Raw genomic sequence first — 17158 nt, 5'->3', positions numbered from 1 at the left:
CTGGGTCCCCAGAGCTCCACCTCCCTAGCCTGGCTCGTGCACACTCGGCTGCCTCAATGCCAACGTCCTGTCCTCAGATCAAAAACCGCAGGCTGCGACCAGGAAGGGACAGGACCTGGGGGCCAGGGTAACCCCATTTGTCAGCAATGCCACAGCATGCGTGAGGCTCACTGGACACAGCCCACCTGCCCTACCCTGACTTCCACTTGCACACTGTTCACCCACAGCCTGGCAGGGCTTCCTGCCAGCCAGGAGTCCCTGCCACGGCCCCCCGCCCCGAGCGGCCTCCGCTCAAACCTCCCCCCCATCCCAGCCTGTCTTCTAACCAGGAGCAGTTCTGCCTGCAACTGCTCGCGTCACCCACCGAGGGCCTGTCCCCCAAAACCATGGCACACGAGGGCCCCAGAGGCGTGCCGAGACACTGCCTTCCCAGCTGGCCCTCGAGCCCAGCCTCACCATCCTCCGTATTCAGGGGGCCAGGCTGGACCGTAGAACCAGATACGTCTACACAGGGTCCCGGGCATCCAGCTTTGATAACCTCAGAAGCCTGCGTGCCACGAATTTACAATAAAGGTTTTGTGGAAGCCTGACTGTTCACATATCTTTACTACCTATTTAGTTGTATACACTTTAAATGTGTTTTTTTTCCAATTTTAACTCTTTTTTCATTCGTTTGCCAATCGCCAGTTAAAGGTACTGAAACAAGAAAACTAAGGTTTAAAAAAAATTTTTTTTTAACTCACAAAAAGAAATGAGTTTGGGAAATGTAAAGAAGTAAACCCGCAAAAGATGTTTTTGTGCATTTTAAGCATTTCTACTTCTGCAGTCGTGGAAGGGCAAAGGGCAGGGGGACTGCTGCGACCCACGTCCAACCTTCCTCAAGGAGGCCTTCCTGTCCCCAGTGCGCAGGGCCTTTGCCAGCCTCCACCCAACCTGTGCAGCCCAGGACACTCCACCAATTCGCCCCGTCTGTCACCCCTTCGAGCAGGCTCTCAATTGGGGGAACAGCAGACGTGCAGTGAGCTGGACAGTCACTTGTAGATAAATCCTGCCTCAAGAACTGTCTCACTCTAGATAACCAACAAGGACCTACTGTACAGCATGGGGAACCACACTCAGTATCTTGTAATAACCTGTAAGGGGAAAAGGTCTGAAAAAGAATAGATATACACATATATGTGTAACTGAATCGCTCTGCTGTACACCTGAAACTAACATAACATTGTAAATCAACTATACTACAATTGAAAAATTGTCGGGCTTCCCTGGTGGCGCAGTGGTTGAGAATCCGCCTGCCAATGCAGGGGACACGGGTTCGAGCCCCGGTCTGGGAAGATCCCACATGCTACGGAGCATCTAAGCCCGTGCGCCACAACTACTGAGCCCGCGAGCCACAACTACTGAAGCCCATGTGCCTGGAGCCCGTGCTCCACAACAAGAGAAGCCACCACAATGAGTTAAGAAAAAATTGTATGAAAAAGAAAAACAGAAAAAAAACAAAACAAAAAACCTGTCTCACTGAAGAGCGTTTGCCAAGAACTGAGAAAACTGAAGGATGGGGAGGACCAGGCCTCCAGAACAATCAGAAATGACTTCTGTCACTCGGCCATCTCTTCTCATTCGACCTCCAGCCTTGGGCTGCTCCAGCCTGGGCACATCGGGTCTACCCATGACCTGAGCCCAGGCAAGCTGGCCTTACCAGCTCAAAGACGGGTCAGGGAAGGAAGAGCACATGTCATTTACTTCTGCTTAACTCAATATAGTGAACCAAAAATACCCAGACCACAAGCAAAGTCACGTCTGGATGAAGGATTTAGCAAAACGGTACCCTGACTGTTTGTGGAGGTCTGATTCGTGATTTGCTAATGCCTGTGACGGGCAAGGTGCTCCCCGTGGAGTGGACAAACCCTGTTCCTGTAAGTGCACAGAATCCTGACGCTTTGGAGCCCAAGGGAGGGACAGCGGCAGCTCAGCTGGCTCCCTTTTCTGGGGGTTAATGAATTGATGACCGCAGTGGCTGGGGACCCAGCATCTTCCATGCCAGCCCATTTAACCTGGGATCCCATTTAATTCCCACAACAGCTCAGAGATGCAAACACGGTTTCTGCATGTCACAGCAGAGAAAATCAGGGATGCGAGGAAACCAAAGCATCACCTCAAGGATGGGGAGCCAGGAACCCAGGGGTCCTGTCTGCTTCCTCGGGCAGGAAGCCCCCAGCCCACTCAGGAACAGCTGCATCTGGAAGCGTTCTTGTACCAGACTAGAGGAGCAGTTTCCTTGGGTCTGACCTAATATTCAAGGCCTGACAGAGGGAAGCTGGTACTGGGGTGCAGGAAAGGGTAGAGGCACAGATCTCACATGGGCAGCACACCCATTGGTGGGGGGGGCAGGATCAGGCCTGGGTACCCTGGGGAGGGGCCGCAGAACTTACGGTCAAAGACCCAGGTCCAAGCAGCATGACACCACCAGGAGTCCTGGTGAAACCTCCCCAGAACCTTCAAGGTCAAGAACTAGCCCCTGACCACCAGGACGCAGGGCCTGGACGTGGCCACGAGGTTGGTCCCACTGCCCTGGCCTCTGCCAATCCAAGCTCGCTCAGAGCCCTGGATGTCATGAAGCCATCACTCCCGTTTTTCAGATGGGGAAACTGAGAGCCAGGGTCACAGCTCTGCAGGGGCAAGACAAAGCCAGTCACCACACTTGCTGGGCACGTAAGGCTCTTCCCACTCTATCTCCATTCCTCCCACAGTCAGGTGCCACCTGGCCAAAACCGGGAATATATATATGACTTTAAATTATTATTAAAAATCACACCAACAACCATTAACATGTGGTGTATTTTTAAGAGCACATTGCACACCTTAATGAGGTCCACAGTTTGAAAGGAGGATCTGATTTGAGTGCTGCGGGCAGATGGGGGCCAGATTCCCCCAAGCAGGAGCCCAGAGGGCCTCGGGCACTGCCACTCCCCTGGGAGGGGGTTAAGAGCCCTGGGACTCCACATTCAGGCTGTATTCTTCACTCGGTCTTTTACACGGAGCATGGAAAATCTTTCAACTGTTTTCCCCGTAGAAATGAACTTTCTACCAAGTGGAAAAAGATCATTCCTCACTTCTTGGCCAGGGAGAAGACCCTCGACCCCTCCGGTCTCACTCAAGGTCAGGGTCGGTCTGGCTGCACGCCTGCCTGCCCCTGCCCTTTCAGAGACTTCTTCCTCGGTTTTTACAGATTCCTGCTTCAGCTCCTCTCTATCCGGCGGCAGCAGCGCTTGACCCACACACGTCGGTCCTGCACTCACACGGGTCGCGGTGGATTGCCCTGTTTTCTGAAGCGAGCGACCCTGGTGGATGTGCTGCCCGCAAAGCGTCCGCCTGAAGAGGGAGCTGACAACAGTGGTCCAACACCCCTACGGTGGGGCTCGCGCATCCCCCGAACCTGAGCATCTGCGTCACCACGCACGGCGTCTGCACGAGAGGCTTCAGGAGTCTCATAACCTTGCCAACCATCCCTCCGGCCTTTGGGTGTCCTCTGTCCACTCAGAGGTCCCCAGGCCTGCAGCAGACCTCTCTGTGGCCCCGGCAAGGGACATCTCGGCACTGCAGTCTCTTCTGCTTCCAGGTCATCCACGGCGCTGTGCCCGCGACCCAGGGCCACCTCTGGCCTCCCCAAAGAGCAGGCCGGCCAACAACCAGCCTCTTCTCCAGTTCAGCTTTTCTCCAGAGCAAGGGCTGCATATTGAAATCACCTGGTGGGGGGGGGGTGCTTTTCCACCCTCAATCCTAGACCACAGCCCGGACCAGCTGCCACTGGCTCTCCGGGCAGAGCAGGCCTCAGGGATTCGACTTGCCCAGGCAATACCGACACACAGCTCCTGGCTCCTGAGAAGCGGGGTACCAGGCCGAGCACGCTGGCGAGGTGCTGAGCGCCCGGCTTCTGCACACAGGGTGCAGGTGTGTGGACCCCGCCGTCTGCCTCGCAAGGACTGTGCAGCTAAGCCTGCTGTTCATCCCATCGCGTTCCATTCTTGTGCTATTACTTCTCTGCTCCCAAGTGTGAAACCACAGCAGGCCCTGGTGACCCCATCTCACAGAGCTGAAGCCATCTCTCCAGGCTGTCGAGAAGCCGGGATGTGGCTCTAAGCTCCGCCCACCAGCCCAACCTCCCAGCTCCACACCCTCCTTAACTAGACGGAAGGCTCCCACCTCCTCATTGCCTGATGAGGGCTATGAGGGTGGCTAAGAAAGGAGCAGGCCAGGCCCCCCGTGTTCCAGAAATACCTGCTCCACCCCACCCTCTCTCCACAGAGAGCCCCTGACACCTGGTCACCTGCCCGCGTGGACAAGCACGTGGGACTCCTTTTCAACTGGAACGCGGCCGGATTTGAGCCAACCCTTTCCCTCAATCAACTCCTTGAACATCTTATCCGGCTAAGCTCGAAGGGTCATTTCTTTTGGCCTGACTAACGCATAGCTGGCAATACCCTGGATCACCGCGGACAGGGAAATGCAGTCCCCACAAAATGCAAAGAAGGGAATCACAGAGGCAGAGCTGCACAGAGCAGGCGGGACTCCTCCACCCAGCACCTCGCCGCCTGGCTCTGGGTCTCCGCAGCCACAGCACAGGTGACCCACCTCGGACACACTGGCCAGGACAAGGCAGGCCTGCACGGCAGGGCACTCACGTGATGGTGTCGATCATGTCCAGGCCCATCTCCACGCAGCAGTGGGCGTGGTCCGTCTTGGGCTGAGTGAGGCCGGACACGCAGTAGTAGCAGTCTCCCAGGATCTTGATGCGACGGCAGTGGTTCTCCTTCGGGCGAGAGGGCAAAGGGCATGTTAGTGACGCACCTGGGGCTGCCCGAGCACCTGCGCCTCTGCCACCACCAGGTGCGCTGACCGTTGAGCTCAAGGCCCGACCTAGACCAGGGCCCAGGCGGCTCTCCCACAGTCAGGGTACCTCGAGAGGGCAGGTGGCCCCTATATGGCTGTGATGAGGGTCGCCTTGGGGCACCCCACGCCGTCCCCGCTACCCGCACTCAGCCTCTTCCCACACAGGGGTCCACCTCCCCTGCCCTTCAGATCACCAGGCCAACCCCACAGGCCCTTCAAGGAGGGGAGGTCACCCCATGCCTGGGAGCCAGGTCCTCTCCCCAAGGAGGGGCCCCCTCTCCCAAGAGGGGCTAATACAGTCCCCGTCCTCGGATCACCATGTGATTGGCCCTACTGGAACATGCTAGGCTCCTTCGCCAGCCCGGGAAGGGCAGGCCACACGCATCTGAGTGCCCGTGGTTTAACCCAGAGTCCAGGTCCACAGGCCGTGTGAGCAGCTCTCCCCAGAGAACCACCAGCCGGGGCCTGAGCCCAGACCTCACCACCCACGGGGAACACCTTGGAGAGTCCTCCGACACTGCAGAAGGTCTACTCTCGCACTTACACAAAGGGGAGAATGCCAGTGCCCACCTCGCCCTCGTGTTGAGGACAGAGAGACACGCCAGACGCTTACTGCCACCTGTCCTGCACCAGTCCTTTGGGGTCAGCTATGATTATGACGGTGACTGTCAGTTTTATTTCAAGGACAGCATTAAAACGGCAGTTTTAGGACATTTTGTTTACAACACCCCTTCAAACCCCCCCTAAATAACTGAGGACCTCATAAAAAGTTTTCATGTAAGCAGGTTACAGCTATGGCTATTACCACATGAAAAGCTGCAACTGAGAGATTTTTTAAAACGTATTAAAGCATTTAAAGTAACAATAGCAAATGTGTTATATATTAACATAAGTAACACTGTTTGAAAAATTATGACACTTCCCCAAACAGAAACAAATGAGAAGCAAGGCATCGTTCTCACTTTTGCAAGTCTCCAGTATCTGTCTTGACAGGAGACAGCTGGATTCTTTGTTCTACCATTCATGACATCATGTTTCCTGAGCTTGTGCACGTCTGTGAAGGAGATCAGCCTCACGCAGCCCGTCCGTGGATGAGACGGACCTCCCAGCCCCCGGGACAGACAGCCCCCCGGATGGTCCTGTAAAGCCCAGAGCTCTGCCGACCCTACTCTGAGAACACCTTCTACAGCTTGTATTTAATTCTGCTCTTTGGTTTCTTACAAAGGAGCCACCTCCTGCAGGTTTTCTCCAATGCTGTGAATTCACACAGTGCCCTGGGATGAGAATTCTCAGCCCTCACCACCCACGGGTTCACACACGGCCCGCACTTCTTCTGCAGGACGCTGTCCACTGGTGCAGAGGGTCGGGGAGGAACAAGGGCCAGCGACCCTGCTGCTCTCCTGAGAGATGGCCCAGGCCACTGAATGGCTGGGTGCCCAGCTCCCCCCAGCCCTGGGCCTCCCTCAATGTAGGGACAGTCGGTCAAACGGGAAGAGAAGAGCAGTCACTTCCACCTGTCGGGTGGTCTCTGGGGAAGACCCGGTCACTGCTAAGCCCCACAAGCTCCCCCTGTGGACAGGGAGCTGGCCTCAGGGAGGTCCAGGGTCCAGCCACTCATCCTTCAAGAGACCAGGGGCAGCCACTTAACCATTAAGACACCAGCCTCCTGGTGTGCAGAAGGGGTTTGTTTCCCAGCGTTCCATGGGCAGGCCGTGCTAGGGCTGACTTGTCCCGTGACCGAGTCTGGGAACCCAGGGCCTGGTGCAGACGTCCACACTGCAGAGCCCCTGGGAGGCAGCCGGCCAGGCTCCTCCAGGCTAGCAGGCAGCCCGGGCTCTCTTCTGGCACCTCTAGAGTGTCCGTCCTCACCTGTCCCCACCATCACTGCCAGGACACACCGTGCAGGCCAGCGAGGGGCAGCTCGCCCCATACATCTGTGCCCCGTCTTCACAGTCGGGCTGCCTTCACTAGACCCGAGCGCCCAGGATGAGATGAGGGTCCACTGCCAGGGGCGCGACCCTCCCCAGGCGCAGAGACCCTCGGTGGAAGGCTCATGATTCCTGACTCGTCCAGCCCCCTCCGAGCTGTCCATCTGGTGATCCAGACCCCTCCCTCTGAGAAGCCCGCACAAGCACCTACCCCACGTGGGCAGCATTCTTGCAGAAGATTTCTAAGGTCACCAAGCCCTGATTCTGGGGACCTCGAGGATGACAGGTATTCCCCACCCATCAGCATCTCCGTGGGACGCTGAGTGCGGGTGACTGCGGACATCCCTGCATCCCCCAGCTTGGCTCTGCAGAGTTCCCAGCCACCTCCAGGCCCCATAACCCCAGCCTTCTGACCCTGGGACTGGAAGGTGCTCAGTACAAGGTCACTGAGCGGGCAGGTGTGCGCGCGCGCGCTTGTGTGTGTGTGTGTGTGTGTGTGTGTGTGTGTGTGTGTGTGTGTGAATGGGCCATAAATCCTACGGGCAGGTCGTAAGTGGCAGTTGTGCCGTCAGATTTCAAGGGAAATCAGAGGCCGTGGGTGGGGCTGCCCCCCAAGCAGCCACCCTATGAGCCCGACTGTCATACCTGACACAGAGACTCAAGAGTGGCCGCCACAGAAAAGGGAGTCTCTGTGGGGCTGGCCGACCCCTCAGGACAGGAGGTGCTGAAGGACCCTGTCGCTGTAAACTGTGATGAATGCAACTGGTGTCCCTGGCGAGCCTCAGGAGTGACCCCTACGCCCAGCAGGGCTGCTCTCCAAGGCAGGACGGGGCATCTAGCAAGTGACATCCAGGCCGCGGGCTCACAGGTAGATGAGGCCCACCGCATTCTGGGGAGAGCCAACACACGCAGGGGCATAACTACGGCCCGCCAGCGACACATGTGTCGCTGGCGACCATCCTGAGACAGTCCCTCCCGGGCTCAGAACAGACTGGGGAAGTGAAATGCTCACCCGTCCCCTTGTTTTTTAATCTCAACTCTCCTGACTTTTGTTAACAAGCTTAAGAGACCAAAAAAACGATGTTTTCCATTGCTTTTGGTGTTTTAGATAACAACGTCTTCCCTGTAAATACTGAAAGCCAGCGCCTGGAGTTCCCCCGCAGGGAGCGTTTGTGACACCTGAACAGCTGCTTCGCGGCCAAAGCAAAGAAAGAAAATGGAGGAGGAGGGCCGGCGGGGCTTGCTTGGAAGGGACAGGAGTGACAGGACATGATGGACAGAGCCCCCTCAGAGCAGCACAGGGGCTGCCGGGGGATCCAGGCAGGAGGGTCTCCTTTGCTTCCCAGGTATGGTCTGCAGGCCCGCTGGTCAACTCTGGACCTGGCTGGCCCTGCCCGAGAGGACGGCAGAGACTCCCACACTCAAGGGCTCTGTGACCCTGCCCGCCCAGCCCTGGACCCAGGAAGAAGCAGAGAATTCAGTGGGATCTCAGGAAGAGCCACTGCAGCTTCAGAACCGGAAGAGGCCCAAACCCCTCTGAGGCCGGCTCTGAAACAGCGGGGTCCAGAGAGGTCAGAGGCCATCATGTGCACCCCACACTGCAGCTGGCTTCTGGGAAGACTGGGGAGCTCCCAAGACCTGGTGGCACCCCTGTGGGAGGGGAGGTGCAGAGAGAGAGCTTGAAATGACCCAGTGACTGCACCTGATTCCCAGGTGACTGCATGCAAAACCAAATGGCCAAGTGGTGTTAACCTTGCACGGTGCCGGGCCATCCGTGGGAAAACCAAATAAGAGATTTTAGAAAATGTTCCTTCTAGGAGGCTGTCTCAGCGTTTAACCTGCTGCGTCCGCACAAAGCTGAAAAGAAATGCACCAAGATATAAACCACGGCTATCGCTGGAAAGTAGGACACATAATCATTTCAACTTCCATTTCCATAGATCGTTCCTGCAGTTCCTTTTACTGAGTCCCACGTGCTCCACCCACTGCAACAAGGACCGCGGACACAAGCGAAGGGAAGAGACGAGGACCCTGAGCTCCGAGGGCTTCCTGCCCACGGGGAGGGACCACACAGGAGCAACAGAGCTGGAACCCAAGAGCACAGACGTCTGTCCTACAGCAGAGACCAGCCGCATTAACTCAGGACCGGAAGTTTCTCCAGCCTCAGCCACGCCCAAGAGACATCAACGGGCCCCACTGAGGCACACTCTCCAATAATAAACAGTCACATGTACACCTCTGCTCCTGGTGTCCAAAAGGAACAGAGGAGGAGCAACCCAAAACAGGGCACAGATGCCTAACTGCACGGGGCGGGGGGCGATGGTGGGGTGGGTCAGCCCTCTCTCCGCGTATCTTGCCTCAGGGTCTGCATTGTGGGACAGAGCCGTGCAAATAGTTGATGTACTTAAAAAAGAAAAATTAAATTTAGAACAGCATAAATTTAGAACAGTGCCTAAAAATAAAACCAAAATGAAATAACTGGGACCACGTTGGTAGCACAATTCACAAGTGGTTTCACAAGTGGTTTCACAAGTGACAGGAAAACACGTATTTGACTGGATATCTAGTGGGATGTCCTTCAAGGGCAAGGTAACGAGAGCAACCACTAAAGAAATCTTAGATTCTATTCAATGGTCTTATTGTGGGGAATAATATTGGTAATGCTATTTTGAATCAACTGTATATAAAAGGATGAAACAAAAAATTCTATTACTGTCATTAGGGTTTCCAGCATCAAAGGAAAAGGGACACAAATTTAAGAATCACAGGAGTGAAGTTAAGTGAATTGGAAATATCAATATGAACTGAGAATTCATTCATGAATTTTTCTTTTTCTAAAACATATCTTCCATGTCTGGCTCCTGTAAAGTCCCAGGACCGGAGACCACCCAGATTACAGGCTGGAAAAACCATTTCCCAGTGGAAGAAACTAGGGCTTCCGGAAAACGCCGCATCTGTGAGACAGGACCACGCTCAGAGGGGACGGGCTGAGTCAAGAGGAAGCAGGAGGCAACCGCACGGCTCACCCCTTCGGAGGGTTCTAGTCCTGAAACTTGATAAAGAAATGAAAAGAACCAAGCATCCACTGAGGATAACCCAAGAGCTGAGGACTAAATGTGCTTCGTTTTTAAGGAACCACAAGCTAATAAATGCAGAGGAAACAACAGGATCCGAAAACTACCACTGTGGCAACCAGAGTGAACACCGATGGGCCAAGTTCGCCAGGCAGCTGCTGTGACCCTCGGGTGCAATGTCATGGGAGACGGGTAACAACACGGGAACCTCAAACCCACACGCCCTGGAGGGAGGAGGCCAGTGGGGAGGGGTGCACTGGGGACAGCACTGCGCTCCAGGGAAGGGCTGTCAACACAAATGAGCAAGCCCAGGATCTAAGGCAGGTAGAGAAGGTCTGCTGGTTCAGGAGAAGCACAGGACACACCCAGCCTTGGGGCTGAGCCGCCACAAAAGGCAGGAGGCTTAACAAGGAAAAACCGAAACCAAGAAACGCTTGGCATATCCACGGAATACGGTGTGTGTATTCATCCAGGTTTTAGTTTTCTGTATCCTATGAAGGTCTGACGTCTCGGGGGCCTCGCTGGCAGGGAACGATGACCACCGCGCAGGGCTGGCTAATTCCCGGAGACAAACAACGGCTTGTTCCAATTACACCGGCGGATCAGAGGCCACGTCTCCTCTGCGGGCTCTCACACTCCGGCCACTGTCCCCACCCTAATCACCAGGGCAGGGACCAGACCGCAGGGAACACCGACAGCCCAGAGCCCTTACTATCCACACTGTCCAGCCCTGCGTCTGCTTGCCCCCTCTTCCCGTGGAAACGCCAATATAGCCCCGCCCTGCTCTCCCAGCCCCCTCTGCAACCTGGGCGCCCGGTGGTCCCCTGTGACCTTTGATGGCCTGGTGTGTCCCCTCCTCTCGGGGACCATGAGTGATAGAGCATCCTTCTATGCCATTAGCCTCTGTGTCATCACCCAAGGGTACAATCCAGACACACGTCCACCTCATGTGAACCCTGACTGGAACAAACCAGCTCTGAAGAAGAGACACGTCTGAGACGAGCAGGGTGACCAAGCCCAGAGCCAGACTCAGGACTCTGTGACTGCAGTCAGTGCAATTGGGTGCGACAGGGGCCTTGAGGTGGTGCTGGCCATAACGTGCTCAGTGGAAGAGCTACTCACCAAGGATGCAAGCGTGCTGCGCGGTGCTGGGCAGGACCTGGGGGGGAGAGTGCAGACCAAACAAGACTGGCCAGACGTTAGTTACTGTCGAGGATGGGTTGTGGGTGCCGGGGGAGAGGGCATGACGTTATTGTCTCTACCTTTGTGCTTGCGTGAATTTTCTGAAGCCTTCAAGGGCAGGGTTTACATCTGGCTTATTCATGCTGCACCCCTATCACCTAGGACAATGCTGGCATGCAGTAGGGACCGGGAGCTGCTTTCTGAAGCCAAGTATGAACACGTGCCTCCCTGGTGATACGTGGAGGAGACACGTCCTCCTCCTGTGCACGGCACTCAAGGGGCCCGTTCAGGCTACCCTGCCTCTCCCTCTACCGCGGCTCCCCACTCAGGCCTCAAGTGAACCTTGCTCTCCACACCACCCTCCTCCCTCTGCCTAGAGCACATCTCCCCACACAGGGACCTGGGCCACCGCAGCTGCTGAATGAAGGTTTCCTCCCAGCAGACAGGGTGGTGAGTTTCTACAGGTGGCCTGATACGAATGACAGACTCCTTCAAATTCCAAACATCTACTGGCTTTTCAAGAAACAATATCTGGGGCTTCCCTGGTGGCACAGTGGTTAGGAGTCCGCCTGCCGATGCAGGGGACGCGGGTTCGTGCCCCGGTCCGGGAAGATCCCACATGCCGCGGAGCGGCTGGGCCCGTGAGCCATGGCTGCTGAGCCTGTGCGTCCGGAGCCTGTGCTCCACGACGGGAGAGGCCACAACAGTGAGAGGCCCGTGTACCGAAAAAAAAAAAGAAAGAAAGAAAAGAAGAAAAAATATCTATTCCCTGCTAATCAAGGGATAATGAAAGAAATCCAGGTTCATCATCAAGGATGCAGAAAGTTCAGAAAATTAAAAATCACAACTCAGCAATAACCACAGGTATTCTGGGATATTTCATTCCAGCCTTTTCTCTCTGGCACTCACATAAGTGTGTGCACACACAGTGTGAAAATTGGGATCCTACTCTCTATGTTATTTGATCACTTAAAATCGTTCCTTTGGGTCAGTTTTCCAAGCTGAGCTCTGGTGACAGCTCCACCGCCACCCCCTCCAGGCTGTGCTCACGATGTCTGTTTACATCCTGACCACACTCTAGCAAACATCTCATTCAGCAAATCCTGGTTTTGCAAAATTGGCTCCAGGTCTCCCCACCGGAGCTGTAAGTACCCTGGCTGTAAGTTCCCTGACTCCGTCTTTGTGCTCCAGCACCCCTTGCCCGACAGCAGGTGCACAGGTGGCTTTGCTAAAGGAACACCGTCCAGCAGAGTCACAACTGACCCACGAGCACGTGTCAGGCCTGAACGCGGCCAACGCTGCGCAGCTACGGGACCAGGGTGTCAGAGCAGGAAGGCCTGACCCTCTGAAATGATCCCGAGGACAGTCTCCCCAGGAGGAGGGATGAGGGGGGACAGGAAGGATGGACCTGAACACACACCCGAGTAGCTCGGAATTGGGTAGGGAGCTCTGCCCTTGGACCAGCTTCCATGGGTCCCTTTCAGAAACATCCAGAAAAACACAAATAACTGAAAAATAATGTCCTCACTGACACAGGTCATCAGAGTCATCTTTCAGGAATTGCACCCCCTACACTCTTGTCCAGGAGCCCCTCGGTGTCAGGTCCTCACGGGCCAGAAAGGCTCACGAAGCGTCCGAGTTCAGGGACAGCGCAGACTGGCCAAGCCCAAGGGCGGGCATCCCCAGGGAGAGCCCCTTAGCAGACTCTGAGCATCCCCGGGGATGCTCGGACCAGAGAGGGGATGCCTCCCGCACTTGCCCGCGCTCGCTAACCACCCATGACGCGTGTGGGTCAGCCTCCTGGCCCCGGGCACCACCAGCACTGTCCTAAATCCAATGCACCCCCATCCTGTGCCAGGCAACCGCCACCTCGGGACTGAGAACTGACAACAGTGCAATGAGCTCTCTCTGGAAACAGTCCCTGAAGGATTCCCGGGGTCATGACCAGAGCTAAGGACTGTGTTCTCATCTGCCTGTCACCCCTGAGGAGGGGGCCACAACCAGCCCAGATGGCCTTGCGGATAAGAGGACAACAGGGACTCAGGCTCGTCTCTGTAGTGGGCACACCAAGGACCCTCCGTGCTGGCCCACACCTCCCGAACCAGCCAGATGAACGTCTGCTTCACCCGGCCAGTTCATCTTCCCGCAGAGAAAACTGATCCAGAGAAGGGCCCCGTCCCCAACAGGTGGCGGTGGAGCAGGGCTGAGCCTGGGACAGGGGCTTCTCCATAAACCCAAAGGGTGCAGCCAGTTGTCAAATACACACGGAGATCAGAGCAAACACAAATCTAAAATGGATCCAATAAATGGGGGAAAGGTCAAAAACATAGTGCACATCTGCGGTCATCAGCCGTGGATCGGGGTAAATAAAACGTCAGCTCCTGTGGAGACTAAGACAAACACGCTCTGTGTTTGTTTAACTGCCCGGCAGATACCTTTGTAAAGGAGGGTGGGTTTGGATCCCTGGGGTCACCACACCCTCCTCACCGGGCCCTTGGACACAAAACAAGCACATGTGAGAAAAACATGTCCAGGTGCTCATCAAAACAGGACACCAGCAGATTAGAACAAAAATATGTTTAAAACCCACAACATCCATGCACAAAAGGACAGAGAAAAAAAGCAATAAATTAGAAGGGGATGAGGCCATTTTAATTTTGAGCTTCCTCACAGTCACCTCAATGAGAAGGAAGAAAGATCCGAGATGAAACCATGATGTCTGAGCTGGAAGCTGCAACGGATGGTACGTGGCAGGTTAGACGCTGAAGATGCAAAGATTAGTGAACCTGAAGGCGCAGCAGTAGAAACTGTCCAAAATGAAACAGAAAGAAAAAGAACCCCCAAAATAAAACAAGATCACCATCCTGACGTGGGTGAAACTGGCGTTCCTGAAGGAAGAGGAGGACGGGCATAGAAAAGTATTTGCAAAACGGTGACTGAGGGTTTTTCCCCAAATATTATGAAAACTACAGATGCGAGAAGCTCAATCAACTGCAAGCACAAGACACCTGAAGAAAACCACAGCTAGGCACGTCAAAAATCAAACTGCTGAAAACCAGCAACGAAGAGAAAATCTTAAAAGCAGGCAGAGAAAAAAGACATTTCATACAGAGGAGCAAAGAGCTGACAGAAGACTTCTTGTTGAAAACAATACCAACGATGACAAGAAGAGCAGCATCTTTAAAGTTCTGGGGGAAAGACCTTTGCACCTAGAATTCTATACCCAGCAAAAAAGAAATTCAAAAAAATAAAGGCCAAATAAAGAGTTCTTTCAGAAATATAAAAGCTGAAAGGATTTGTCACCCGCAGGCCCACACTGCAAGAAACACTAGAGGAGGGCTTGCTTCCCTGGGGGCACAGTGGTTAAGAATCCACCTGCCAATGCAGGGCACATGGGTTTGAGCCCTGGTCCGGGAAGATTACACACGCTGCAGAGCAACTAAGCCCGTGCACCACTACTACTGAGCCTGTGCTCTAGAGCCCATGAGCCACAGCTACTGAGCCTGTGTGCTGCAACTACTGAGTCCAGTGCCTAGAGCCTGTGCTCCACAACAAGAGAAGCCACCGCAGTGAGAAGCCCGCGCAGCACAACAAAGAGTAGCCCCCGCTCGCCGCAACTAGAGGAAGCCCGCGCGCAGCAATGAAGACCCAATGCAGCCAAAAATAAATAAATTTAAAAAAATAAATGTATAAAAAAAAGAGAAAAAGAAACATTAGAGGAAATTAAACAGAAAAAAAAGATAAAACGTGGAAATATGCCACATGTAGACCACACAAATGAGTGAAGCCCATATTCTGGGCCATAAATTTAAGAGGATTCGAATTTTAAAAGTATGCTCTCCAACCACAATCAAATTAAATTTGAAGTCAAAAACAGAAAGATCTTTGCAAACTCCCTCAAAAAACAAACGTCTTAATAATCCATGGGTCTAAGAAAAATTAAAGGGAAAATGATAAAGTATTTTGAACTGAACACAAATAGAAACACAACATATCAGAAATTTGCTACAGCAGTACTTCGGAGGAAGTCCACAGCATTAAACACTTATATCAGAAGAGGAAAAAAGATCTAAAACACAATGGTCTCTGCTGCTACCTTAAGAAACTACAAAAAGAAGAGCAAATGAAAACCAAAATAAGCAGAAGAAACAAAATAATGAAAAAAAACATAAAGGAAATTAATAAAATTGAAATAGAGATATATGAAACCAAAAGCAAATTCTTTTTAAAAAATCAATAAGACTGATAAATCTGTAGCCAGAATGATGAGACAAAAAGAAGACACAAATCACCAAAATCAAGAATGGGACAGGTGCCATTACCACACATTCTACAAATATTAAAAGGATAACAAGGAAATAGTGTGAACAACTTTATTCTAATAATTTTGACAACTTAGGTTAAATGGGAAGACTCCCTGAAAGATTATAAAGCACCAAGCTCATTCAAGAAAAAAATAAATAACCCCACGAGCCCTACTGAAAGTAATTGAATTTATAGTTAAAAATTTCCACAAAGAAAACTCCATGCACCAGTAAATTCTCCACACATTTAAGAGAGAAATCATACCGATTCTACACAAACTCTTCCAGAAAATTGAACTGGAGGAAATACTCCCAACTCTTCTATGAAATCAGCATTACCTTGATACCACATAAAAACAACATAAGAAAAGAAAGCCACAGACTAATATCCTTCAGGAGCATAGATGGGAAAAAAAACTAAACAAAAACTTAACACACATGTACACACACGTACACCTACATATTCTCATACGTATTAACTCGTGTACACACATGCACACATGTACAGAGTTGCATGCACGTTCATGCACACTCACGTATATACAATGCACTCACATGTACACACACACTCACATACATTTATATACACATGCTCATTCACATGCGTACACATACACACACCTAACATATCTCTTACTCCAGTCAACCCACCATGAGGCTCCAGTGTGTGCAGCACCTGTTCTCTGGAGGGTGTGCACTTCCCTTGATAAAAGTATCTAATCCAACATCTCAGACACTAGTAAGTGTCCTGGTGAAAGAGCCTAGTAGTGAATAAAAGAGAAAATCTCTTACGTACCAACAAACTGGACAACCTAGAAGAAATGGATAAATTCCTAGAAATATACAAGCTACCAAGATTCAATCACGAAAAAATATATAATCTGAACAGACTGCATCAGTAATCAAAAACTCCCAATACAGGAAAGCCCTGGACCAGACGATTTCACTGGCGAATTCTACCAAACGTTCAAAGAAGAATTAATACCAATCCTTCTCAAACTCTAAAAAAAAACAGAAGAGGACGGAGCACCTCCAAATTCATTTTACAAGACCAGTATTATCCTGCAAGGATGGCACAAAAGAAGAAAATTATCCAATATCCCTGATGAACATAGATGCAAAAATCCTCAACAAAATTTCAGCAAATCGAATTTAACAATACATTAAAAGGATCACACAGCACGATCAAGTGGGATTTATTCCAGGGATGGTTCAACATACACGAATCAATGTGATACAAACACATTAACAAAATAAAGAATAAAAATCATATAGCAATCTCAATAGATGCAAAAAAGTATTTGATAAAATTCAACATCCTTTCATGATAAAAAGTCTAACAAAGTGGGTATAGATGGAACATACCTCAACATAATAAAGGCCATGTATGACAAGCCCACAGCTAACATCATACTCACTGGTGGAAAGCTGAAAGCTTTTCCTCTAAGATCAGGAACAAGACAAGGATGCCCACTCTCACCACTTTTATTCAACATAGTGTTGAAGTCCTAACCAGAACAGTTAGACAAGAAAAAGAAATAAAAGGCATCCAAATCGGAAAAGAAGTAAAACTGTCTCTATTTGCAAATGTTATAATATTATATACAGAAAACGCTAAAGACTGTATCAAAAAACTGTTAGAACTAATAAACGATTTCGGTGAAGTTGCAGGATACAAAATCAATATACAGAAATCTGTCACATTTCTATATACTAATAACGAACTAGTAGAAAGTAAAATTAAGAAAATAATCCCATTTACAACTGCATCAAAAAGAAT

The 17158-nt window shown here is 51.9% G+C and overlaps 2 protein-coding genes across 10 annotated transcripts in view; both read right to left on the bottom strand.

The window, feature by feature from the left end:
- RAMP3 (receptor activity modifying protein 3) overlaps positions 1–17158 on the bottom strand; it is a 469110-nt gene that overhangs the window by 138988 nt on the left and 312964 nt on the right. The gene's annotated exons all lie outside the window — the stretch shown is intronic.
- Positions 1–17158, bottom strand: part of ADCY1 (adenylate cyclase 1) — a 118579-nt gene that overhangs the window by 53338 nt on the left and 48083 nt on the right. Inside the window, exon 5 of the mRNA XM_060156220.1 lies at positions 4683–4810. Within this exon, the coding sequence (XP_060012203.1) occupies positions 4683–4810 (128 nt within the window). The remainder of the gene's footprint in view (positions 1–4682; positions 4811–17158) is intronic.

Source organism: Lagenorhynchus albirostris, chromosome 8 (genome assembly GCF_949774975.1).
Source record: "Lagenorhynchus albirostris chromosome 8, mLagAlb1.1, whole genome shotgun sequence".
NCBI lineage: Eukaryota > Metazoa > Chordata > Mammalia > Artiodactyla > Delphinidae > Lagenorhynchus > Lagenorhynchus albirostris.
Note: the sequence above shows the minus strand (reverse complement) of the source record. Positions and strands in the feature narration are given on the sequence as shown.